The sequence below is a fragment of the Anser anser genome, assembly GCF_964211835.1.
Source record: "Anser anser genome assembly, chromosome: 16".
NCBI classification, from domain to species: domain Eukaryota; kingdom Metazoa; phylum Chordata; class Aves; order Anseriformes; family Anatidae; genus Anser; species Anser anser.
Genome location: NC_139737.1, coordinates 9,188,322 through 9,215,626, shown reverse-complemented (window position 1 = coordinate 9,215,626; position 27,305 = coordinate 9,188,322). Strand labels below are relative to the sequence as shown.

At 36.5% G+C, this 27,305-nt stretch overlaps 1 protein-coding gene across 17 annotated transcripts in view; it reads left to right on the top strand.

Moving 5' to 3' along the window:
• STAU1 (staufen double-stranded RNA binding protein 1) overlaps positions 1-26,220 on the top strand; it is a 30,615-nt gene extending 4,395 nt beyond the window's left edge. For 2 of the 17 annotated variants that reach the window (XM_083802196.1, XM_083802205.1), the window contains exons 2-17: positions 528-594; positions 5,715-5,991; positions 6,204-6,328; positions 8,082-8,238; positions 9,658-9,796; positions 10,520-10,685; positions 16,004-16,102; positions 17,424-17,654; positions 18,243-18,386; positions 19,059-19,205; positions 19,970-20,042; positions 21,796-22,115; positions 22,874-22,996; positions 24,514-24,599; positions 24,699-24,746; positions 25,232-26,220. In XM_083802196.1, the coding sequence (XP_083658322.1) occupies positions 5,799-5,991; positions 6,204-6,328; positions 8,082-8,238; positions 9,658-9,796; positions 10,520-10,685; positions 16,004-16,102; positions 17,424-17,654; positions 18,243-18,386; positions 19,059-19,205; positions 19,970-20,042; positions 21,796-22,115; positions 22,874-22,996; positions 24,514-24,599; positions 24,699-24,746; positions 25,232-25,319 (2,139 nt within the window). In that variant the 5' untranslated portion in view covers positions 528-594; positions 5,715-5,798 and the 3' untranslated portion in view covers positions 25,320-26,220. The remainder of the gene's footprint in view (positions 1-527; positions 595-5,714; positions 5,992-6,203; positions 6,329-8,081; positions 8,239-9,657; positions 9,797-10,519; positions 10,686-16,003; positions 16,103-17,423; positions 17,655-18,242; positions 18,387-19,058; positions 19,206-19,969; positions 20,043-21,795; positions 22,116-22,873; positions 22,997-24,513; positions 24,600-24,698; positions 24,747-25,231) is intronic. The other 15 variants (XM_083802208.1, XM_083802209.1, XM_083802206.1 and 12 more) reach the window with 13 other exon arrangements.
• Positions 26,221-27,305: the final 1,085 nt, after the last annotated feature.

Sequence of the window (27,305 nt, the reverse complement as noted above, 5' to 3'; positions counted from 1 at the left end):
GCTAGATTGATTTTTAGATGTCTGAGGGAAATCACCGTTAGACCAGACGTGTAGGCAGAAGGTAACATTGATAGCCACTTTCTGCTGGTAATAGCTGCTGAAGTTTCTCAGGTTGGTGCCTTGGTTTTGGTGTGTTTTAGTGAATTAAGCTCAAGGTCTAATATCGGTAGCTGATCTTGAGGGCTTTTAGACAGTGAACTTCTGCAACACTGGAAGCCTTACTGCAGAAAAACGAACTGCAAGTAATTCTTAGTCCTGCAAAGCGTGCTGTGAGATTCTACTCTGTGTAAGAAAGCTCACGTAAGTTTGAGGCAAGAGTGGTGAAAGACAATTGTGGGATCAGGTTGGAATTCCTGCTTGGGAGGTCATAGCTGTGTTGAGCAGTCCGTCAGTAAGAATTTAATGGTCATACAAATTCCTGTCATCCAAAAGGATGAGGTAAAAACTAATGCTGTGGTGAGACATTTACTACAGATCTTTTTGTAGCTTTAGGAAGCAAAATGCTAACTCTCTGTTTTTCCTTCTAGGCATTCTCCATCATAAATATCCTATTCAGAACTAAACCCAAATCTTCACTGTCTGGATCTCCTAAAGGTACAGGAAACTTACTTAAAACATTGAAGTTTCTTACCTTTTATTTGCATTATATTGGAGAAACCACAAGTTGTGGTAAAAACTTGATTATCCCCGGGAAGTGTCTGTTTGCTGTTTGACCCTCCAGCTTCTATCTGCAACACCTTTGGCAATTATGGTACAAAACAAGAAAAGCCCCAAGACAACTTGACAATATTCTAGCACAGCACTGTCTCAATAAAATTTAAAATGTTAATAACCGAATTAGCAAAAAGTAAACGTGGAAGGGTTGAGCAAGGTACGTGATTATCAAGTTATGCTAAGAGGGTGTGAGTAAAACACTTGTTCCTTCACCTATCTGTCTTTCAATCTCTGTTAGTCTGTAAGTTGCAGCAGCGCCTCCAGTACGGTATAGGGGTCTGTTAATTTGTAGCAGCATTGGTCTTGAGAAGTTTGAAGTAGTTAACCCCAGGTTACATGGAAAAATCAGCTGAAATACTAGCAGCTTTTTGTTTCTCCATCCACTGAGACAGCCTTTATAAATTGTTAGGCTCAACTTTCTAGATTATGGTGTGTTTTTCTTCAAGAGTTATGAGTTTGTAAATCCATTATAGGGTAGAGAGCGTATTACATTGAAAAAGTGTTGTAAACCCTCTCATTATCCACAAACAACATATAATTGAACGTACAATGAGGGGCAGTAGGTTCTTATACACTAGTGAAATATTTCATACAAATCAACAACAGCATGGTAAGCTACACAAGTAGCTGAGAAACTATAAACAAAATCCTAGTTTGCTTTGTGAGAATATTCTTGTCAAACAGTAGCAAACAGTTACTTGTCAAAGTAGCAAATAAATGTTTTTAAAAAGAAATCAGAATTGCTGTTTGTATATGCAAACTTGTAATGTGATTGTGTAAATTACCACCTAGTGTCTAAAATTGTCAGAAGTTTACGAAGTGGAATTTTAACAATCCACAAGATGTTTTAACTGCCTCGTGATGAAGGTGAATTTATGAAGCAATAGTTTGGTTCTGCCAAAATTCAGTCTAATGAGCTCTGAAATAGTTCTGAATTGGTGATAACTTGCTGGATGTAAATTCAACTTCTGATCAGGATATAAAAACATGAGGTTGGTATAGGGGTGACTGAGGAAGAAACGTGTCCGTAGAATCATGATGTGATGATGATGGACCAATTGTTGTAGAAACATTCACTTAATACGGATAAGTTAAGAATGATACGTTAATTGGAAACAGTTTTATTGTTATTTGCAATTTAGCTGTCTCCCTGATAGTAAATTTCTGTTCAGCTGTGGAAAACGAGTGGCACGCTGAGCTATCCAACTAATTGAATGTCATGGGGATCAACCCTGAATCCTGGTGTGCTCTGCAGGTTTCAGATTTCTATTCCAAGTAAAGATTTAGATTTTTTGATTCCTTAAAATTGCTTTTCTGTTAGGCATTGCTTTGTTCCTTCACCTTTAGAAACAGTCATGGCAAGGAGCGCTCACGTGATACTGCTGGGTATAATTTTTTCTTCATTGTTAAATGAATAGTTCCAGAGGCCAAGTATTTGTACAGTAATTTTGGTCATCAAATCATGGTTACGCTTGTGATTGCAAAGCATTTGGCAAAGAAGGGCGGGTGGGACTGCTGCCATCTTATGGGTGCATAAGGTGAGCTGTGCTTAAACTCATGGCACTTGACTTCTTGTGAGGTTGGAATCCTTTTGGATTCCCAGAAGGTATGTGAAGGCTGAACTCTTCCAGTTTCTTGACTTAAAAGGCTGGAAGAGGGTGTGTGGTGAATTCCACTGAGGTGTGCTTCAAAGGCTTTCCTAGGCCCTCAACAGTCCATTTAAATGTGACTGAGCAGCCAGACTGTCAAAGAAGCTGGGCAATTGGTTTCCACGCGGAGAATAATAAGCATGTTGGGCACTACGGACATGTCTGCAGTGATTTTTTTTGCCTGGTTATGGAATGTGAACAGCTGAAGTCTATTCGCAATTGGATGGGTTTCCAAAACCTTACTGTTTCAAGCGCTAGGACGTGAGTTCAAGTCTCCATAGATTTTGCAAGTAACAGCTGAATTTTCTGTCCTTAATGTTATTCTGACCAGAGCTGTTTGAAGAAAAGCTTTTTCAGACTGAACTCTGATGATTATAACTCTTGATGGAGTGAGATCGGAGTAGAAAACAGTCTGAGGTGTCCTCAGCTGAGGTTCTGTAGTATTCTGCAGTAAATATAGAAAGTGAACTAATAATATCCTTGACAGGGACTTTCTTGGAATACAAAAAATAGGGATCAGTGTAACGGTTTGACTAGTATCATGGGAGTAAAAGAGGATGAAGGCAAGAATAATACATAAAAGTCAACTTAAAATACTTCGTTACTAATGTTTTAAAAGCTGAACCACTCATTATATTGAGTAATTTGGATTTTGCTCTGAAGCCCTTATTGACATCCTTGAAACAGTTGCTGTGAGTAGACATTGGTGGCTATAAAATGTCTTGGTTGTTCTGGGGATATACAGATAAAATTCAGTTTGTGCTCTGCAGTAGTAGTAGTTTCCATTGTGTCCAGGAGGCTGGCTTGTAGCAGAATGGTGATGTAAAGTATCCTGTACTGAGCTGGTTTTGGAATGAGGAGTTATGGTTTTATGCAATTTTTAACCACTATCTAGGGCTTATACAATTGCTGTATGAAACTACAGAGTGAGTTTTGAGAAAAGGAAAAATAAGGGGTGGGCTTTTTAGTACACCTCAAAAATATTGGAAAATTGAATACAATATAGAAAGAAACTAATTTGTAATGGTGACAATGAAAATTGAAATGCAAATTGTAAATAGAAAGTACTCAATAAGAGTAAAATGGCTGTAGATTTTAAATATCCAGTGATGCTCTGCTTGAATTCAGGAGACCTTTGCATATTTCTAGACAGGAATGGATTTGATGAGATGCTTCTTCAGTGGAGCTTTGCTATTGAAGGTATACTGTCCTTCTCTGCATTGTATGACGGTTAACTAGCAAACCACTTTAATGTATGTATCTTGGTGTTGAAATTCCATGTTCCCTATAACCAGTTGATTGCAAATAAGGGCAGAATAGTGCATTGCTTTAAAAATGAAGCACTTCTAGGCAGAGTTCTCTTTGAATAATTTTAGACTTCCATTCCAGCGTGATCTGAAAGATCCTAACATTACTGACTTCAAAACCAAAAGTTTTGGTGTCCTCTTCTCAAAATGTGTGGATTACAAATTGTTGGACTTGATTGCCTTTGAAGGGCTTTGAACTTCCATAGGAAGGGAGAACTGGCTTTTTTTTTTTTATTGCACTACAAGACTGCATATTCTTTTCTTGTTAATTATTGTTATATATCTGAAAAATTTCAGTGTTTCTAGTAATGCTCCTGGGAATGAAACTTTGCTATTGCAAAATTATTATCCTGGAGCCTTAGTCTACATACTTTTCATCTTTCTCTTTGAGCTTTCTGGAGCTCCTTCAGACAGGAGTCCCTAATAGGCATTCTACAGTTACAATGTACCTAATGCATGACTTCTGCAAATTTAATAGTCAAATATAAAATTCGCTTTGCGTGTAATCAACATATAGATCTGGTGAACTAATGAGCTCTTCTGAACTAATTTCCCTCTCCAGTGAAAAACAAAGCTATCCAACCAGTAGTATGGTAAGCCTGATGTGTTTATGATAGTTCTTCAAAGTCAAAATATTCCAGATAGTAGATGGGTGTGCGTGTTGTTTTCCAGTAGCTTTTTTCCTCTTATCACATAAAATCTTTGTATCCGTGAGTGTGTTACCCTAAGTTCTCCTCTTGGAACTGTTCTGTCAGTAGCTAGCTAAAAGCTTCGCTCTGACTCATTGGCACTCCTCTTACATTTGGAAGTCCATTCACAGGTTCAGAATTTGAAGCTTACGGAGCACTTGCGGAGTTGTGTTGCTACTAATAGCTCCCTGGTGGTATCTGGAGTGATGATTTCACTTGTAACCTTCATCTGTAAATTAGGACAGAATAAAACTTTGGTGCCATAATAATTCAATGGTGGGACCAATGGGTGCATACATGTGTGTGTGTTTGTGTGTAAAACCTATGTACTTGGCTGTAAAATTTACTTTGAACAAACAGACTTGATACGTGGGTCGTAAGCAGATACAGACAGCTGAGCTCTGGCAGCAATGATATCCTTCAAACTGGCAACCTGTTAGTGTATATTTAGGTTTAACTGTCTGAGCATGAAGATAATGTTGCATCCATGTGTAAGAAAAAATCTAACACTAATTTGTCAGTGGAGGAAGGACCTATCACAATACTTCACCACGCCTGCTGCCAGTTCATTGCTTGGAGGTGTTTTTTCTTAAATTAACATCGTTGCCTACGAACACTTTCAACCCTTGTTTACGGGACTGTAAGGCCAAATAGCTCTCAACTGATGGCCTGAAGTATCACTGAGACACCTTATGACTCAAGTAGAAGTACCCTTCAAAATGCATGTCACTTAACAAGTTTATAAACTCTTATACCTTCTTTTTTCCTTCAGTAGCGACTTTGGCACTCTCTGCTAGACACCAGTTGTGTTCTCCTCTTAAATGGTTAGATGTTCTCTTTAGTGAGCCTGGAGGGGAAAAAAAAAGTGATTATAATAGGGTGCATGCTCTAAAGAATTGCTCTGTAAATAATACATTTGTTGCTTGCCTTTCCAAGTTAAGAACCTGAAATGGTAAAATGCGTGAAGTGTAAGCTGGTCAGGAAAGTTGCTCTACAGTTAGTGTATAAGCAGTGACTATCAGTTTAAGTAACAGGATTGCTTTGTAAGTTGACTCAGTGATAGAGCAGACAGGTAGCTCATCTTAAGTGAGCAAGCATAATTAAGGCTTTTATGCTACTCTTTCACAAACTAAAACAACATGGAACTGAAATGACAGAGCTTAGAGATTGAAATGTGCTATTAAAACTGTATGTCTAAGTGACTCACTGCATAGAAAATGGAAACAAGGCCTGCGTAATTGAATGCTTTTTCCCCTTTTCCCCTTTTTTGCTAATTGAGAAATAATTTTTAATAGATTGTTACTTAAAGAATGCTAAACATTCAATGTAATCTTTTTTTCATCTTTACATTTTAGGTCAGCAATTCGGTTCCATCATACTGAGTTTGCCTGCATTCAAAGCTGTTTACCTACAGTAATTTTCTCTGGTTGGAAGTGAACATGTCTCAAGTTCAAATTCAGAATCCTTCTACTGCCCTTGCAGGGAGCCAAATATTGAATAAGAACCCGTCTCTTTCACAGCCATTGAGTATTCCTTCTACTACTAGTTCTTTGCCCTCTGAAAATGCAGGTAGACCTATCCAAAATTCTGCTTTACCCTCTGCATCTGTTACATCCACCAATGCAGCTGCAGGTAAGATTGAGCGTCTGTTAATAAATGTATGTATTCTAGATGTCTTGGGCCTATAAATATTTTAAAAGTAGTATATATCCAGCTATAGTAGCTTGTAATGTGAACTCTGTATTGCAGACACCTAGATGTTAGGACAATGTGGGATTTTTATTTAAAATGGTAGTAGTGTTCATTGTTACCTCTTCATTTGTCTGTTTTCTGTAATCTTTCAGCTCCTTCTAACATGGCAAACCCCAAAGAGAAAACCCCAATGTGTCTTGTGAATGAGTTAGCCCGTTTCAACAAGATTCAACCTGAATATAAGCTTCTGAGTGAGCAAGGTCCAGCTCATTCTAAGGTAAACATTCATATAAGTTTCTTGTTTCTATTGTTCACGCTCTTTCACTTTTTTAGTGGAAAGGCAAAGTATGTGCTTTTGGTGCAAGGTAATACAGAATAATAGAGAGGAATGGGAAGCTCATCAAAATGCCAGTGATAAGGGAGTGTGAAGCTGTAATATGTGCTAAAAGGTTGGTTTCCCAAAGTATATTATGGCTGAACTTACCTCTTACCTAAAACTACTTAGTTTTTTTGAAGAGTTATTTGACGGCTCCATTATGAGGTGCTTGGGTTTGATTTCCATTGAGTCAAGCAAGGTTTGCCCCTTGCAGCCTTTGCTCAGAAATTTTGTAGTAAGTATGAGCTTTCATGATCTGTTTCTGGTATGAAGTTAAACCTGTGTTCTGCATCTTGCCTTCAAATTTTCTGTGTTCTTCCTGTAGTGCATTTTAATATTTGGAAGTAAATCCCACAAATTTTAAAAGATCAAAATAGTTTCTTAGTCCAAATTATCCTTTGAGTTGCAGGAAGTTTTATGGCAACTAGTTTTCTGCAGGAAAAATACTATATAATGAGTTGTAGTGCTTTTGTGTCTATGTAGTTATGTAATTTAGCGAACAGATCTTTAGTCCTTCACGGTGGGAATCATCAAAATGCCTAAGATAAACCACCATGTGTTGTTCATCACATAGCGTTGTGTATCTCTTATAGTTTGCTAAAATCTCAGTAATATATAATTTGTGTAGTGTTCTGTTTGTGTGCAGAGAGATAACTTCTCAGGAATACGGCAAATATATAAGCAATTTGTGTTATTTCAAAAAATACTGAAAATGTGAGCTTTAGCATTATTTACCTTTTTAATACTCATTGGAGGTCTCTGTTGTATGAGTACTGAGGTCAAGGCATATAAGGAAAAACAGCCTGGGATATCCTAATTTGACATCTTCTCCTTAAAGTGTTTCCTGGAACAGTGCGAGTGTTGTATGTTAGAGGAATTGCCTTCGAAATGAATAATACTAAGAACTAAAATGTTTTATCCGTAATGTGTGTAATGGCAGCTTCAATGTGCAAAGCTGGCAAGGTCTGCATTTACAAAAGGTATTGGAATAATATTCAGAGCATCTGTTCACTTGCATTTTCATTCTGTTTGAAATTAAACTTCATTTAATTACCAGGGAGACTTTAGCTTTCTGTTGTCTGATTAATTTGTGAAAATTTAGGGCAATATATATCCTTCCTTATCCCACATACTTAAAAAGAAGCGCCATGGAGCTTTGCTCTATAATCGGACAGGCTTGCACTCACCTGGGGGCATGTAGGCGGTTTTATGGTGCAGTGTGAGCTTACCTTTCTTTAAACTACTGGAAAATATAGTTTAAAAAAGTGCTAAAGCAACAAGCTGTTATGGAATAACAGTCCGATTTTCAAGGCAGCTGTTCAGAGTAATGTTGGCATACCAGCTATCCATGCAGTGGTCACCTCTGTGCACGTTGCCTCTTCTGTTTTATAGCCTATATGATCTCCTGCAACATGCAGGATAGTGCTGGCTACAATTTTTGAGAAATTCGTAGTTGACTAATCAGGAGTATCCTGTAGATGTCCCAAGTGTTTAAAATCTGGAGTTGACATAGTAGTTAAGAAAAGTGTTGGTTACTATCTTTTTGAGCTTTGCATCACTAAAGACTCACTGTTCAATGACATGCTCTAATAAATAATGTGAATTCTGAACCCACTTGTAATAAAAAATTTGTTTTGTATTTCTCTATTTTGAGGTGTTTACAGTGCAGCTGACTCTCGGGGACCAGCACTGGGAAGCTGAAGGAACTAGTATTAAAAAAGCGCAACATGCGGCAGCTGCCAAAGCATTGGAAGGGACAAAATTCCCTAAACCTACAGCTCGTCCATCTCGTAGCGAAGGCAAGAATCCAGGTATATACCTCAACAAGCTGATTTTAAAAAACAACACAAAAAGCACGTATGCAGTACACCTTTCTTTTGGCATGTATGTTAAAGTTTCATAAGGATGAATAAAAATCGTGATACTGAAATTATCTTTTGCTTATTTAAAAATAACAATATCTGGGTTTTGTAGAAAGTCATCTGGTGTTAATCTTTGATCATAATTTTTTGCATAGGCAGATGAATATGTTCAGTGATTCTTACAGAGTAATTCAGAATTTTTACGATAAAGATTTCTTTGGAAATTTAGGTTAAAAAAACAAAAACTAAATTTGTGTTGAGCAATTGGATCTGAACTTTGGAAGGTGCATCATTGCACTTCTTTAAAGAGAAGTAGAAGTTGAGTTGTATAAAAGCATTTAAGTTGTGGTTATTTTTAGGCAACTTCTTAGTTTAGTAAGATTGCTTTTAGAATGTATTTAAAATGTAAAATTAAGTATGAAGTAGCTTCACATCTCAGCTGCACATGCGATAGTTTTGCATGTTCCCTGTGTCACCTGAATTGAGAGCTATTAGGATACCATTATTTCATTCAGCAAAGGGTAAAACCTATCTTTAATACCAGTTGTATTCTGATATCACTTGAATTCATTCTTTAGAAACGTTCTGTACAGTGAACGGGGGAAATATTAGAAACTAGCAATTACCTATTTTTTTCCTGTGAATATGCTCCGTAATTTCACTTTATTTTGGCAATTGCCTTATATCAAAACACTATTGTACTAGAGTACACGCTGATTTTTGAGCTAGTGAGGCTTGTGATAGGAAAAAAATGACCATTTATGTGACTGTTCTTTATCAAATGAGAATAGTCAGTGAGTCAATTTCTCATCTACGTGAAGTCTACATTGAGAAAAATGTTTAGAGCCCTCAGCAGCAATATACCTTCCTTGTCATAAGGCAAACTGCAATTTGAAAGTGAAGTCATAAAGATCCCTTTTAGTCATTGAGTACAGAGAGAAACATTTGATCATTATCAGTAAACAACAGAAGCAGAAGATACGTAGCATGTCTGTTAATTTAAAAGGATTTTTTTAAGAAAAATACATTCGTTCTGCACACCACATTGTGAAATACGCTGTAAAAATAAATAAAACAGTACCTTCACAAAGGTTTACCAGAAAAATAGTTACAAACATACTATTAAAAAAAGTTACACTTTTGTGACAAATCCTGTTACAAAATTGTTGTAGGCTGCCAACTTAATATGCATCTCACACACTTAATTTCTTCGTTTTCATTGGTATTCATATTCAGAACACATTTGTTTAAGAGTATTGCACATGGCAAAATGTAGCCTCCTTTTTCAGTGCTTGGAGACAGGATGAGAGTTTATATTGCTTCAGTCTCGTGTGACAGCCAGACAACTCTTTGTTCCTTTTCATTTAGACAGTGTAACCCCCACAGTGGAGTTGAATGCACTTTGCATGAAACTGGGAAAGAAACCTATGTACAAACCTATTGATCCTTATACAGGGATGAGATCCACTTACAACTATACTATGAGAGGTGGTACTTATCCTCCACGGTACGTATTGTTTAATGGTTTGGTTTTACAGCCCCAAATCTTTGAAATTCCACTTTCTTTTTTGATGCTATCTTCTGAAAACTGCCAAAAATGCAACGTCCCTTAAGCTTGAAGTTCAGCTAGTTTGGGGCAAAAAGGTTTTGATCAGTACACCCCATGCATAGCTGCATTTTTTTTTTTATGGTTCTTCTGGGGGAAGAGGAAGGAGAAGAAGGAATTGAACCCAATGATGAAGTGTTTTGAAGGGCACTTCAAAACCTGGAAAAAGGCTGGATATATCCAGCTTCACAAAGTGAACAGCTAAATATTTCTTGTGTTTCCTTTCTGTGTAAAAACAAATAGTGAGGAAAACAGCTTGATGCTTTTTCTAAAACTGACTATTTAAATTTCAGCTTCAGTTTAAACAAAGTTATCAGCATTGGAATCAAGAATTCCAAACTTGCTGGACTGCCAAGTTTGTCAAAGCATATATTGTCTTTCACTGTTCCAGTTGGTTAGAAATGTTTTCATATTTTAAAAACAAGAAATGCTGATACTCTGTTTCAGAGAGATTTCCCTAAGATCTTTTAGACCTTGAATGAAAATCTGTCTTTTTAATACTATTGCTTCATGCTGAGTGGTATTTCCTGATACCCAAGAGCTTCATCCATGCATAACTTACGTTTCTGATTGTTTACTTTTGCAAGCAAAATTATTTACTTATTTAAATCTCTCTCTTCGTAGGTACTTTTACCCATTTCCTGTTGGGCCTTTGCTTTATCAAGTTGAGCTTTCAATCGGAGGGCAGCAGTTTCATGGGAAAGGAAGAACAAGACAAGCTGCTAAGCATGATGCAGCTGCTAAAGCACTGAAAGTTCTGCAGAATGAGCCCTTGCCTGAGAAACCAGAGGTGGGAATTAATCTGAGTGTTCTAAGCATAAATTGCTAAGATAAACTGAGATATTGTTGTAGATTTTATTTTTTTTCCAAATTGAGAGGAAGATGATAGTTGTGAAATTTAATTCTATGTGGTAGTGTTGATCTACTTGTGTCACTAGAAACAATTTAAATAATAATTTTCTGTGGAACTAGAATTTTCCCAAATGAAGTTATATTAATTCTTTTGCTGTCGTATATTTCCACAGCAATGCTATAGACTTCTGTCAGATATGAGCACTGGAAACATAGATAGGAACTAATGTCTTATCAGGTACAGATAATATGCAAACTTCTGAAGAAGTGTCTAAACAGGGTACTTACATTCCAGCACAGGCAAAGATCAGGGTTTGCTTCCTGGGCAAAATTCCCCTGTGATCTTGGAAAGAACAGCAGGGCAGAAAGTTCATGGAAGTAGTAAACTCATGCACACTTTTTTATATGAATAATATGTAAATGTGAATAATAAGAAACAAACTTGTATCCCTCCATATGTTTATGGTTGCCCAGCACTTCCCATTCCAAAGACCCTTGTTTTTTTATTTTATTTATTTATTTATTTATTTATTTATTTATTTATTTATTTATTTTTAAGTTGCTTAGGCAGGAAGTCTCATTGTGTGCACATGAGCTCCTGGGGTTGAGTTGACTGCATGCACCCCCTTTATATGTGCTGACTGACTACTCCTACTACAGACTCCTACAAAGTGTGTATTTAGTCTTGCCTGAGTTACAAGGCCTTGGTTTTAAAACCAGGGAGTAGAGGCTAGGACTAATAACTTAGAGTCTGGGGAGTGTAAGAACTTTTAGTTACATAGTCTGGCTATGTGCTGAAAAAGAAGTAAAACAAAGAATTTGGCAAAAGGAAAAAAAATAAAAATGGGAACTACCAGGAATGACAGAGCAAGAGAACTAAGGAAACGTGTGGGGAAGCAAACGGACATTGAGTTAAAAATTAGTGTTAGAGCATTGCCCAGATAATTAGGGAAAAATACCGCGTTTGATAGTTCAGGGAAGAGGCCTAGGAGGCACTGATGGTAGTGTTTCAGGTAACAGAGTTCTAGAAGAATGTAAATTAGTGAATAATGGAGGCTACTAACAAGGGAGTCAAGGGATTACAAAAGCTTGTAATCAGGGAAGACAGCGACTCTGGGAACAGAAGCTGACAGAGTTGAGATCGTTTTTGCACTGAAATCAAAAATGGTAATAGGTAGAGTGTGGTCAGGGACAAGCAGGAGGTCTTCAAGCAGAAGAGATCAAACAGGGCAGGGGGATATTTCCTTTCAATGCAGGGAAGCCCTAAATTTCTGGCTATTGTCATCCTATGTCACTGATGCATAATAGCCTCTTTTTGTGTTCATTGTCCTGAAAGATTGTCCTACTGTCATCAGCTGGTTTTCCACCTTAGCTAGTGGAAGTCTGTGTACTGGACCAGAGGAGTCCAACTCTACAGAAAATCATAGGATCACACATAACTTGAGTTCTTTTCTGTTCACTTCAGAAATGCCTATGTGCAAGTGGCTTTTGAATATTTGTAGAGTTGTGTTTAAAGTTGAGTAATGTGAGGTCATCAGAGCAAACGCTGTAATTGTCTTTATATGACTGTGTATCCTTTTCTATAGGATGTCTCATTCATTGTAAACGGTGCGAATCAAGAGGTTAGGAAAGTAAACCTAGAGGGTATCTCTTCTTTTTATTGGTTTTAAGGACATGACAAGGGAAATGCTGTTGTCAGCGATGCAAAAGATTGCAAGAAGGGAGAACTGTTTTGTGAATAAACCAGTTGTAACCTCCCTTCTGTTTTGGCCCTTCTGTACATATGCTGGACAAGTCAGTTTAGGTGAACTTTCACAAGAAACATGCATTTGTCATTTTCTTAATTTATGCTTGACTTGTCTACAAAGTGAACAGTGAGAAATACAGCTATGCTTAAGGAGAGCAATCCTTTGAACACAGAGTGCTGGATTATAGCAAACACTCCAATTAGGTCTTAATTTCAAATGTGGTAATCAAATACTAGGTTCATTAATATTTGTGGTTCTGAACTATTATGGTTTTAGGAGTGTCTGCGGGAATTACTGTCTTTGTAACAGTTTTTTGCACTAGACAAGATGAAGATGAAATAAGGAAGATTTTACCACTAAGTGAGCACTCTTAGTTTTTGCATTCAGTGAGGCAAGGTCCTTGAGGGATACGACAGTGTAAGATGTAAGAGATTCTGTCATAGCGTGTATACAATGGAGACAAATGGAGATTTCACAAGCAGACGTAATCCTGATACTTCCTGTCATTTGATGTTGCCAGTAATTTTCCTTTTAAACGCATTTTTGTGTATCCCATTAGTGTGCGCATGTATAAATAAATTGTACAATCTTGAACTCTTGTACTTTTAGCCAGAAAATAATCAATGCTTAAGAAGAAATCATTGAATAAAATGACTAGCCTTTAAGGGTAAGAATAACCATTTCCCATACCTTCTTAGCACAAATCTGGAAGCAAGTGGCAGGGAAAAAAAATTAATAACATTTGCCCTCAACTATACAAATTCCTGTCTGAGCAACTGATCTAATTTTAAGTCATCTCTACTTTGAGCTGGAGGCTGTAGTAGGAAACCTCCAAAGGACTGTTCCACCCTAAATTAGGTCTATGATTGGAGTTAAGACACCCTGCAAGGAGGCAGTACAAGGTTATTTGTGTATTCAGAGACAGAGATAATAAAGCACAGATTTAAAGCTTAGAAAGCAATGGTTTCTAGCACAATGCTTAGACAGAACTTCTAACTTTTTGCATGAAAACAGCAAAACCAGAACTGCTTCTATGCTCTTTTTCCTAATTTATCTGTTCAATATCAGCTGCACTTTATACCCCGTAACATGGAAGAAACTAGACAGCTATGTTGAAATCAATGTGGTTCTCATCAGCAATTCTGCCGGTTTTCATAATTTGCTTATAAGCAGTCTTTGAGGAAGTACTTGTTGAAAGACTTCCTAGAATAGAGGAGACCCCTCGTAAATGTGTACATTGCTTTTGCAATTTATCCAGGAGCTTTTTAATGTATCGCTTTTGTTTCTTTGTGTGACTTTTCATTTGATAGAGATGGATTGAACAATTTGATGTAAGCTAAGTGTAGTAAATGCTTGTTTGTGGTCTCATTCTGATTTAGAGGCATAGATTCCTTGGAGAGGAATGCACACGTGCAAACTACTTTAAAAGCAGACTTTATAGATTATCTGCCTTGAGGTATGCAGCAAGGGGGAGGGGGTGGTTATCTTTGATTTATAAAATAAACTGGTCTAGGACTCAAATAGAGACAAAATAGTAGAATAACTATAGTGTAATATTTTGTTATTAATTTACTTGTTTCTAATATAAACTCTGAAAAGAAAACAGTACCTAATTTACTCATTTTTAATAAAAACATTGGGGAAAGAAAAAGTACCTGTGTTTTAAACCATATGAACGGACCTGAAATAATATGTCAAGAATATACACCATAATGTAGTGGGTAATTGCAAACTATTTGTTATTTTGAAAGGATTTTAAATGCAAAAAGTCTAATCCTATAAAGAGAAGCCCTGCCCTGTCATCTTAAAAAGAAAAAATGTGGGAATTTGAGAAGCTGGAATATATCTAAAATTACAAGGACGGGAAAAATATTTGTAATTAAAGTGATTGTGCTAATATGTTGACAGTAGAGTTAAAGGCAGTAAAGATCATTCCTATAGTTGCTGGCAGTAAACTTGCTGTAACACTTAGACCATAATAAAATAAGCCCCGAAGTTCAAATACTTTTCCTGGAATATGATGCTGTTCATTTTCAACCTACCACCTGCATTTGAAATAGGTTTTAGAATATGGTGATCAAGATTTTTGATTCCTAGCTTCAGTCTTAGTTTTGCCAAATTTTACCTGCATTGTGCCTCCTGCTGAGATGTAGTGTGGGGTTCCTGTAGGGTAGGTATCGCCTTGACATTTCTTGTGCACTGTGGTGCACTTCACTCCTTTGGGAGCAGTGCCATCATGTGGTCTTGGTTTTTGCAGACCTGAAGGTTGCTCAATGTACACATCTGGCTCAGAGGTTGAAGACTAGATGTAGTAGTGTTAGCAGAAGTATCAGACGTTATTTTTGTAGGACAGGATGTTGGGGTGTATGTGTTCTGAAATGTTGTGACTCAAACCTGAAATACGTGGTCAGTCCATAAGAACAGTGTAAAATCTGATGGGACAATAGGAAGGCGTGAAAATCACAGATTAATTTTACCCATATTTTGTTCTGAGCTTGGAAGAGGCTGCTTTGAGTAGTGGAAACCAAATGTCCTTCATGTTCTGATCTAACTTGCTAGTAACAGAGATTGGGGATGTTTGCTACCAAAACTAGCTTTAATTGATAAGAGCTCTCTAGCATATTTCTGCTGCTCCAATAAAATATTTAAATCATTTTTGTTACCTGGTTGTTTAACCAGTTTTATGGTATAATATAATTGGTGTAATTGTTGCTATTCATCTTTATCATAATCTTTCCTATATCACTGCTGGACACTTAGTGTTAAAATTTCTCTGTTGCTGTTACCATGCCTCTTAGTTCATGTTGATACCAACATCAGTGAAGACATTTTTGGAATCACAATCAAAATTTTACCTGGAGATACGTAGAAGTGCCTGTAGGTAAGCTCCACCTGGCACTGCTGTCCTTCTAGCAGGTGTAAGATGTCAGAAATATACACTATTTGATTTAAGGCAAGTTCCTGATAGTATGTTTTTCAAATGATGAGAAAAATCCGTATATGAAGAACTTACAAGGGAGCATGTTGAAAGACAGGACTATGCCAGGGTGTAATGATCCATCCTTTATTGACATTGGTCCCATTCTCAGAATCTTTATTTTTCCTGCCCTTTCTCTTATCTGTTACTGTCTTAGTGCTTTTGGTACAAATGTCCAATCAGCATATGAAAACTGTATTTCATAAAGGTACTTCCATTTGGAAAGCAGTTCATTCAACACTTCAGTTTGGTTTTCTATAAATAGATTTTAAACCCATTGGCCCTTATTCTATTTGTTTTTTCCTGTGATGAGCACATGAAAATATGGAGGTTTGCTAGCTTTTACACATACACCTTAAATGAGCTTCCTAAATTTTAGTTCTGTAGTATGTGTGCTGCACTTATACACATTCACGTAAAATGGCAGTAAAAGTTAAACTACTTACAAATTTGAGAATTCAATAAACTGGTTGGATTAATAAAATTCAATTTAATAGGATCATTATTTTAAATAGAGTATGCTTCTTTTAGGTTAACGGAAAAGAACCAGATGATGAAAATCTCAATAAATCTGAAATAAGCCAAGTTTTTGAGATTGCACTTAAAAGGAACTTGCCTGTGAATTTTGAGGTATGTTTATTTTCCAAGCTCTAGATTTGTTTTTATTAGAATATCAAGGGTACACATTAAGTAGAGTCTTTCTAGATAAGCCAAACAACTGACTTTTAACATGCCTTGTTAGTTGTGAATACACATTTACCTTTGACAGTCGCTCTGATTGTCTCAGAATTTACATGGTTAAGTAAAGAAAGAAAGAAATCCACCTGTTCACAGATTCATGCACTAAAATCATAGCATGAGTGAACAGCTATGCTGTGGTTATCTGTGCAATCTTTTCCAAGTTTTTTGAAACAACAGTATTATAGTAAAGAAACAAAACACAAACCCACATTAAAGATTAGAACATTGAGGTGTGAAGTCCAGGCAGAAAAGTATAACTCACTCTAAAAGAATTTATTTATGGAAGTATTTGCTTACTTAAGCACTGATGTGGACTACCCGCAAGTTGCAGAATCTCATAGACAGGTTTCTTTTCTTGCCATGAGTTGACCTCATGTGCGTCTTACTTTCCTTTCCCTTTGGCCTGGCTGCTTGCTGCCTCTTTGCCCCTCTTTGATCATTTTAGTTACCTTAAATCAATAGCTTCCATAGGACCATCTTTGTTGCATTAAAATCTTAATGTATCATGTTGCCTTCTTGAGCTGGCAGAGTAACATTTCAGTCAACTACATGAATGATTACAGTAAGAAAATGCAATTTTGTGTAACTAAATTGCTTTTAAAACTGTTTTATGAATTTTTATATGAATATTACAATTGTAACAGATTGGCATGAGCATCACTGGTAAAAAATATAGTCACAGAAAGCCAGTTGTGGGTGGAAGTTCTTAACTCATTTTCAGTTTTTGACTCTGAATATTTTGAAGTACGATTTGTTATGAATGGAGTTAAGACTAAATTTGTAGCAAGTAGCTAACCCTTAGATGTGTCCAGAATTCTTGATTTCTAAACTAAATTGCTGGATCCCAAATAATTGCTTTCTCAGTAACGTTCTATTGCTGTAACATGATGTATTTTGTGAGGTGAATTTATTTGTGTGGAAGTACATGTTGATGAAATAGACCAATCATTTTTATATTGAAGGAGTAAATCAATAAATAAGATGGGTTAATGACTATAGTATGTTAATGCTGTTTACTGCTTGCTGCATCTGATCTTTTAAAAATACATTTTTATTTGGGTGGGAATATGTTATTAGGGTATGATTTACATAGTCATTTTCTGAATTGTATGAAAATCTGAAATCTTTTTACCCATAGTGTTTGAGAGAATTTTGCTATAAACAATGTGCCCTACCATTTTTACTAAGTGTTTATCACGCTTTCACTCAGTTTTTCCCTCTGAAACAGGTGACTAAGGAAAGTGGTCCTCCCCATATGAAGAGCTTTGTAACCAAGGTGTCAGTTGGAGAATTCATGGGTGAAGGTGAAGGAAAGAGCAAGAAGATCTCAAAGAAAAATGCTGCAATAGCAGTCCTAGAAGAACTGAAAAAACTGCCGCCCCTTCCAACAGTTGAGAAAATGAAGCCGCGAATCAAAAAGAAAACAAAATCAATAGTGAAGGTAAGAGACAAACTGAAAATCCAACTGTTGTAAATAATCGTCAGATGGGAGATGTTTGAGTCAATTTTGAACTCAAATGTAGTTTGGTGCTACAAATATTTTGCTCCCACTCTAAGTGGGGTTCACCATTATTACAATGGTTAACAGTAAATTCAGAATGAAAGAGAAATGAGATAAAAGAATGGGTGGTACCTAAAAATCAAGCTCTGACTTTCAAGCCTTAGATTTTACGGTTTAGGGTTTTGCCTGATTTTCACCTCTGCAAATTCTCCTGCAAACCTGTCCCTTCTAACATAACGACGTCCCTTCTAACATAACGACGTCCCTTCTAACATAACGACGTCCCTTCTAACATACGACGATCCCTCTGAAGGTGTTTCCAGTGGTAGGTCGTATGTGGTCAACCATGACAGCAGAGACAAATAAATAGAGTGTTTCTCCTTGGCCGTAAAGGTGTTTCATTAAGTAACTCTTGCTTTAGTGTTTTTAAATTCTAGAGATGAATGAGCTCAGTGGCACGCTGCATTTTGTCTGTTGAACCAAATATTCACAAATTTTGGCTTATTTCCTAAACGTTATTCTGTGTAGCTGCAAACAAGTCCAGAATATGGTCAAGGCATGAATCCTATTAGCAGACTTGCCCAGATACAGCAGGCCAAGAAAGAAAAGGAACCAGAGTACATGCTTATCACAGAACGTGGTCTTCCAAGACGCAGGGAATTTGTTATGCAGGTTTGTATGGTTTTTTTTTGGCTTATTGTAATCAGTGTCATGATGATACACAAAATAACAGGATTATGGCCACATTTCCATTAAATTTATTAAGAAATTTATTAAGAAATTATGTAGTAGATTCCATCCAAGGAAGATAAAGGTTCAAGAAAAGTGATCTGAGTCATGATTAGAAAAACAAAATAGCATAGGACACCAGAAGTCTACTTGTAACTTCCTACTGTATTTAATTTACAGGAATAATAACATTCTGCTAGGAGCATAGTCGTATTTTTGACATTGAGTATCTATTAGCCTCTAATAATTAATGTTCTCCAGCTCTCTCTTGTATCCTGGACAAAGCAGAAAAATTAGTTCCCTTCCAGTGCATTAGGAAATCTGCTAAACATGTAACTTCAGTCTGGAAAAGGATATCGACTGTGATACCACTTTTGAGCATTTAGGCTGGTGCCAAGACGTGATGATGAAATACAGCTGATTATGCTATGTCTGTTTGGTTTTGTGCTTAGAGGCCAATGATCATGGATAATAAATGTCAGGATAATTCTTGTTTAGAATAATTACTTGAGCTATTTTGTGACTCATGCTGTACTTGAGATGCAGGTGATTGATGAGTGAATCCTAATACTACTGCTTAAGATTTTATTTGCTTTTTCTTCCTCTTTTGTCCAGGTGAAAGTTGGTGTACACACAGCTGAAGGAATGGGCACGAACAAAAAAGTTGCTAAACGCAATGCAGCTGAAAATATGTTGGAAATTTTAGGTTTCAAAATCCCTCAACCTCAGCCTCCAAAGCCAGCATTAAAGACAGAAGAGAAGGTAATGTTCTTCAAGTATCAGTCACTGTTTGATGAGTTTAAATAGCAGCTTTGAAGACAGTAACAGTATCCTAAATTCATGCTGTCTGCACTAGTCAGAAGACTGTTGTATTGAGGTGGCTGTTCTCTAAATAACAGTACATTTTGGATACATCAAGAATTTCAATTTTGCAAGAAAAAATCAGTCACATCAGAAGGCTAAATGAATGTATTCTTCACAGAATGGCTCAACCTGTGAATAACTGATGTATTTGGTCTTAGAAACTTGCAAACATGTAAGCTGTATAGGATTTTGTGGTAGCAGTAGTTTCAGATGGCCTTATGAATATTTGCAGACAAAAGCTTGTTAGAGGTCTCTTTCTTTGGTGGGTCCATAGCATGAAAAAGCCTTGCATTCTTCATCTGTTGGTTCAGCAGATATTACTGTGGAGTTAAAATAGCAAGTCTGGTTTAATTTTCTCCTTTTCATGTATGTGTTCACTTGTGTCCAATGCATGTTGTTATCAGCAATATTAAAGTTAGCTTAACTAACTTTTTCAAGTTCTCAACATCTGCGTTCCTAATAACACTACAATAGTCTGTAGCTAGTTTTACTCATTCAACAAATAAGAATCACTGAACTTGTCTTTTTGATGGATATGTAATAGTTGAGGTTTTTGAATAATAAATTCTTAAGTAAAATTTTGATAGATCATCTATATCTTGAAATCTTGGGGAAAAAAAGTTTTTAAGGGATGTTGTTTGGTCTTTTTTTTTTTTTTAAAGACACCAGTGAAGAAACCAGGTGATGGAAGAAAAGTAACCTTCTTTGAGCCAGGCTCTGAAGAGACTTCAACTAGTAAGTAACCTTCCTGAAAGAAGCATGGCCCTGTTGGCATGTATGTATGTAAGACACATTTCCCAGTCCCTTCAGTAGTGTCATTTAACATGCTATAATGAGCAGAGGTGTGCAACTGCTGGCCTGCAAACTAAATCTATACCATGCCAGGGTTTAGCTGAAATATCAAAGTGCTTATTTCTCCCGAGTTGTACAGTATTTGGCTTGCTTGGCCTCCTGCTCAGCTTTTGGCTGATCCAAAAGCATGTGTGCGCTAATGTGTCAGTCAAGCAGTTGGTGGCAGTGCAGCTGCTCCAACCTATGGTGTCAAGGCTTCTCTCACCGCTAGCGGGGGAGTCTTGGGGCAAGCTTTAATTGATGTCTAGGGCTTTCTAGTGCAAGAATAAATGTTCAGAATCAAGCACTGCACTGGTCCAGGGACGGTGCTCCTACTATTGAAAGCAGAAATGAAGTTGAGGCAATTCCTGTTTGAGGCAAAGGTAAGGGGAGGAGGAGAGATCAGCCTCTTTGACTCAAGAGAAAGTTTCTCTGGTGTAGGGCCTAAATGAGGATGGAAGCAGATTCCATGGAAAAGGGTTGGTGTTTCTGCCACCTCGGAACAGCCTTCCAGGTTTGGAAGAACGGTTGCGGGTTGGAAGAATGCCCCAGAAATGCTACTCCCTGTCTGAAGAAGAGTAGCAATGGAGGGAGGATGTTGCTGAATTTGGTAGTTAACTGTGTTAAATTTGGCTGCATCACCTTAAAGGTGTTGAGGGAATAACTGCACTATGTTGAAGACTGTTCCTGGGATGAAAATGGGAAAGGGTGTCAAAACAAATAAAAAATCCTGGCCACCAAGCATAGAGGAGTTTGATTTCTCTAATGTAAACTTGGGAGCAGTCATTATAGAATATTTGTTAATGACTAAATAATTCTGTTCTGGATAGTACATTTCAGATGATTTGTTTCTTTAAGTATAATTTTGTTGTTTAAGTTATAAACAAATGGGATTGACTGACTTGGATGTTAGTAATGTTTTCATGCATTCATAAAATCTTAGGTAAAATTCCTGAGTCCTTACTCAAACTTTGCTATCACTGCTCTGTTATTCCTGCTTTCTTCCATCTACCAGTTTTGGCTTTCATTCTTAGTCTTGCAGCAGCTCAGTCCTGTTGAACTTCACTTATCTATTCAGCCCTAATACTGACTCCTCTGTTTATTTTGGTGGCATTGTCTTCCCCATCTTTCTTGAGCACACCTCGAACTTTTTGCCACAGTTCTGTGTATGAGTTCCCCATACAAAGTTGCTGTTATACCTCTTAAAACTAACTTAGGCTGTAAGGTCAATAAATTGCTATCAGTTGATGGTGGTTGGATAGTTGTTGCAAACAGTGATTCTTGCTGCTTCATGCTGTGCTAATTTTACATTTAATCTTACCTACCTGTTTACGTTTTCATTATACATGGTATAAACTTTGCAGGCTACATTGTTACTGTCTTTACAATATTTAATGGTGATTTAATATTTAATGGTTCTAGCCATTCTATGGTGTCATTATTCACTCCTGCAGTTTAAATCATGAAATAAATGATTCTGAAACCAAAAGATACATCGAGAATGTGGTTGCAAGTGTCTGAGATGTCTGTAAGCTTGACTAATGTGGAGAAATTGCTCCTGGAGGTAAATGTGCTCCTTTTGGCAGAAGCAGGTCTTGCACTGAATCATTTACTCAGTAAGCAAGCTCTATATTGATGGTACCTCTCCGTTCCGCAGGTAATAAAGAAGATGAGTTTAGGATGCCTTATCTCAGTCATCAGCAGCTTCCCGCTGGAATTCTTCCCATGGTCCCTGAGGTTGCACAAGCTGTAGGAGCCAATCAAGGACACCACACCAAAGAATTCAATAGGGCAGCCCCAAATCCCGCCAAGGCTACTGTAACAGCAATGATTGCTAGAGAGCTATTGTATGGTGGTACTTCTCCTACTGCTGAGACCATATTAAAAAATAACAACTCATCAGGCCACGTACCCCACGGACCACTTACTAGGCCCTCTGAGCAGCTGGACTATCTTTCCAACGTTCAAGGAATCCAGGTAAATGTTCAATATTGCAATAGTTCTTCCAAAGCTATCCAAACTAGTATGTCTTGTTCGTTTAAATTTCTTTTAGCACTGATGTACTCTGAAGCTGTTTGTTAAGCTGAAGTTCATGTAAACATATTATTTTACCTACGAAATGTACTGAATTTTACAGCTCTTTTATTTGGTTTTCAAATATGCATTTATGCACTACGTGTTCAGACTTAATTCAGCGCTAATCTCTAGGTCTTATTGAAGAATGAAATTGAAAGTAGTATTCTCTGCAAATTGTCATGATGTGGGAACATAATGTGAACTTGTATTTGGTTGATCTGAAATTGTTTTTTTTGAAAAATCCTTGATACATTAACATTTGCTGTAAGCTCTACATTTTCTTGTGTTTGGTCCCTTTAGTTAGAATTGCATTTAATTTTCTATATTGATACATTATGAATATTACTCAATAAGAACTCTATGGATTAAAAAGTAAAATAGGAAAAAAATAAATGCAGGTAGCTGTGATCAGAATGAAGATCTCAGCAACAGTCATTACTATGTAGCAACTGTTATTCAGAAAGCTTGCAGAGTTCTTGTGATTACTCAAAACAATTGCAACTGAATTCAAACTTCGAAGTAAATGGTTCTTACTGGCTGTCAGAGAATCAATAAAAGTAGGGTTTGGCTATGTGTATGGGGAACTAAACTTTAGCAATCGTGATGTATTTCCTGTACCTGGTTAACTGAAAAGAACTAAATCATTCTGTTTCCTTTAGGTTGAATATAAAGACTTTCCAAAAAATAACAAGAATGAGTTTGTATCTCTTATAAACTGTTCCTCTCAGCCACCACTGATCAGCCATGGAATTGGAAAGGACGTAGAATCTTGCCATGATATGGTATGATGAATATTGCTGAAATGCTTTCTTTTTGTCTTCAGTGAGCTCTAAGAGGTGCAGCAAATAGACCAAGATTTCATATTACTGCTGGATAACAATTAAGTGCTGTATAATTCCCTGACTGTTTTGTCAAAGGTATCACGGGTTACTGAAATAACTGAGGAATAGTATCAGAATATAATCTAAATAACCTTTAACATGCTTAATATATGCTCACGATTTTGCATCTACAAAAAGTGTATTTGTTTTATCTTGATATTATGTGTCTGAACACATATTAAAGAAAACGTGTAAAAAGGAACTTCTAAAACACAAGAGCACATCACTTTTTTTTCTCTTTAATGGAATGGGTTGATATCTCATTGGGAACTGCAATACTTGGGTTCACATTACCAGATTTTCTGCTGGAGTGGAATCCAAAGGGGAAGAAATGCAATAAACCATTAAATAGAAGTCTAAATCTGTTAAGCTCCCTTATAAATAAGATCTTTTTATTCACGGTAGCTGAAATATTTCTTTGTGAAAGAATGAGTCTTCTAGTCTGTAAACTGTAAGGGACCTTGTCTTCTGCTCTGTCTATAAAAGGCATTAGGTATTCCTAGCACATTCCTAGTACACAGACTACTATAACTTGGAAAGAGTTATAACACTGGTGACCAGTGTACTGACAACACACTAAAAAGTTTGTAATACATACACTTAAAAACTGGTTTTTACTGATTTTTACAAATTTTGCAGTAATTTTATAATGGCTATGTTTTGATTGAGATTTCTTCGATTCTTTGATCTTCATCACTTAATTTTGACATTTTCATACCTATCTCTACACCCTGCTGTAAAGAGCTCCTGGAAGAATACACACACAAGTCAGTGTGGTAGATGAAAGGAAAAGGACAGCCTCTGCGGAGTTTAAACATTGTTATTCAGCTGATGTGAGAAACCTTCCTGCGTTCAGATATGGTGCATGCATTAGTGAAAGCTGAATAACTAATCAGGGATATTTTGAAGACGTACACCTGAAATTGATCTGAATAAAACTGAAAAGTCTCTTCAGTTCTCAAAGGAGGTGACTTTTACATTAGCAATGCCGCATTGAGAAAATATATTTTCTTTAAGCATTTACATGTGCCCTATCTGTGCTGCATTTTTGATTTTTTTTCTTTTTTTCTTTTTCTGCAAAGGACTTTTTGGTTCTGTGTATTTTAATGTTCTTTACCTAAGCTCTGTACAGTTGGAGCCATTACTAATTTAGTTTCTTTCTCCATGATAGTATCACTTAATTAGTTTTTCCCCATTGCTAAAACAAATGCTATGGGAATCCCCTGGTCACAATACCATTTTGCTTTTTATTGGCAAGATCACCACTGAATTTTTTCCACCATAATTACACATCTTAAAAAGTATATATTACCAAAGTTAGAATGCTTATTTTGTTTCAAGTGAGTCCCGCTCTTGGTTTCACTCAGTAAATGAAATGGACTCAAGTTGAATGTTCGAATGCTGTTTCTTTCGTTTAGGCTGCATTGAACATTTTGAAGTTGCTGTCTGAGTTGGACCAACAAACCACAGAGATGCCAAGAACAGGAAATGGACCAATGTCTGTGTGAGTGTGACCCATTGACTTACCCTTGCATTAATGGAAACATGTAACCCTAAGATGTATTATAAACAAATAAAATATGAGGGTTTTTTTCTTTGCCAGAGAAGTTAAAATGCCAAGGGCTGTTACCTTCCTCAGAAGGATGAGAGGGTAGGTTTTATGATCAAGCTTATAATTTTCATGTGTCAAATGCAAGTTACTAAACTTAATGCAAGAGCAAGTAGATAAAATGTAATGGCTGTGACACAGAGGAATTCTGACTTTGATTCCTCTGCTTATAAGAGTTACATGTATTTATAAATAACATTTTTCAGTGTGTTTGAGTGTTACAGTAGCCTCTAGAAGTCTCCTGCATGTAAACTGTAAACAATGTATAGGTTTCACAGCTTGCTGTCAGAGGAAATGTGGGGGGTTGCAAATTATTATTTTTGACCAGAAAAAAAATAAATTGTTTCATCATTTAGATAACCAAAATGGTGGAATTAGCGAACTGCTAATTGATTAAAAATAGAGGTCAGTTACATGTAAACAGACTGACATCTGAACAGCAAAATACTTTGTAATAGATTTAGAAGTGTCTTGTTTGTGGAAGTGGTGTTTTATCCCACATGTAACAGGTGTTTCCTCATTTGTAGATGTGTGAAACAAGAAATGGAAAGTGACCCTCTTCTCAAACCGGCTAACTCAAACACTTTGGGACAAACACTGGACAGCACTGCCTAAAAAGGCTTTTGACTGGACCCAAACCTGAAAGCACCAGAGAAAATCAAATGCTTCCTATTAATGTAACCTAACTGTTTTAGAGTGCTACAGTCTTTAAAACCTACTGTAGTGTCTAAATCATAACCGTTGCTTTTTCTTCAAACAGTGATAAATTTTTAGTTTCATTATGTTGTTTTGATTGAAATGACACTATAAATTTTTCATTTAAAAGTTTCTTAATTGTATCTAGAACAATAGCACAGTTTAGAAACTTTGTCTTCTGAGACTGACATGTTATCTGTGAACTAACTTGGGAAGATCATATCCATGTATGTGGTTATTTTGTTTTTATTGAAATAGCAAGTTTCACTGGAAACAAATTGCGTGCCCACCATTTTTTAAAAGTCCAATGTTTTCGCAAACCTAGCTTAATTATCCAACGGTTGAGTGAATTAAAACACTTTAGGAATTTTAAACTTTGATCATTTTTGGTTACTTTCTAGTTTTCTTGAGTGGGGGTATGGGAACTTGAATGCAACATGACTTTAAATGATCTCTGATCTATGTTTTAAAGATTGTGTGTATAGACCGCACACAGCTCACTACATTACAGGATATGATCTCAATGTAGTGCATATAAAACTGCAGATTGATTTTCCTTGAGTGCTTTATACTGTTTAATTACATCTCCATGTAGGGCTGAAAAAAATTACCTATGTTTATATATAAACTGTGTTGCTTTTGATGTTGTGTTATTGCGCACTGAACTGTGCGCAATAAAGTTTTTGCATATGGTCCAGGTAAAGCACGATAGCCTTGCAAGTTAAGTACTGCTTCAGTTCATTGTTTACGCTGGAATTTTTTCTCCCCATGGAATGTAAGTAAAACGTAGTGTTTGTCACCAATAAATGGTAATACTAAATTTTTTTGGTTAATTTATTCTTGTATGCCACTACAGGGGCTGCTTTTTTATAGGATTTGTAATGCTTGTGATATAGTACGGGCAGTATTGTAAAGCTATGGAGTAACTGTACAATGGTTATCAACTACATATAAATAACTGCTATTTAGTAATGTGGAGAATGTGAAAAATTGGCAAGGTCAAGGAAATTCAAAAGTAATGTGGGTACATTTTGTTATTTGTGCCACAGTGTGTTAGTGCAACTGTATTAATGGGAGCTTAAACTAACGTTATGATTATGAAAAGAAACCTGGCACAACAGGCTGGAGTGATTTCAAAGTTTAAGTCTCTACTTTTAAGTTTCCTTGTTTGCTTGTAACTTGAGTCATAACCTTGCCTTGCACCTAGTAATTTTTGGGAGGTAACTTAGTAAATTTTGGGAGGAACTTTCCTTCTAGCAACAAAAACTGGCACCGTAGACTGACCCATGGCAGTGTGTCATTTGGATGTGAACTACATTCAGTGTGTACTTAACTGGTAATCTGTAGCAACACTTCCTAAACACTTATTTGCAGTGCGTGTAGTAACTCTTGTCATAAAAAGCTGTTACTGCACATGCTATGTCTCAAAGCTAAATGTCTTGGCCATTTTATTTGCATTATCAAAAGCAATTGGGCCACACTAACTGCATACCAAATTTTATTGAATCAAGTTGGTTTTGCTCATTTTAAGTGCAAAAAACATTGTAAAGTTCTTTTTTTTACATTTGTAGAACTAAAATGCTGTACATTTAAAAATTAAAACAAACTTGCTAGGCTGAGGCTTTGTATTGCAAATTCTTACAACTTAGAAACTACTCACCAAACAATTAATATTGGAAAACAGCTATCACATTGGTAGTAGTGGTCTGCCTATGTTTAGCTGCTGCAACTTAAGAGTTTTCTCTTTGGATGGAACTTCTAGCTTTTTTACCGCATTAATTTGCTGATAATGCTATGTTTCATGTGAACATTAAGGTACTTTGCAATAGATGTTTCTGTCTCAATGCTCTTAAATGCATCCTTCATCTTCGAGGTGCTATGTAAGAGAAGGCTCTTTTGTCAAAG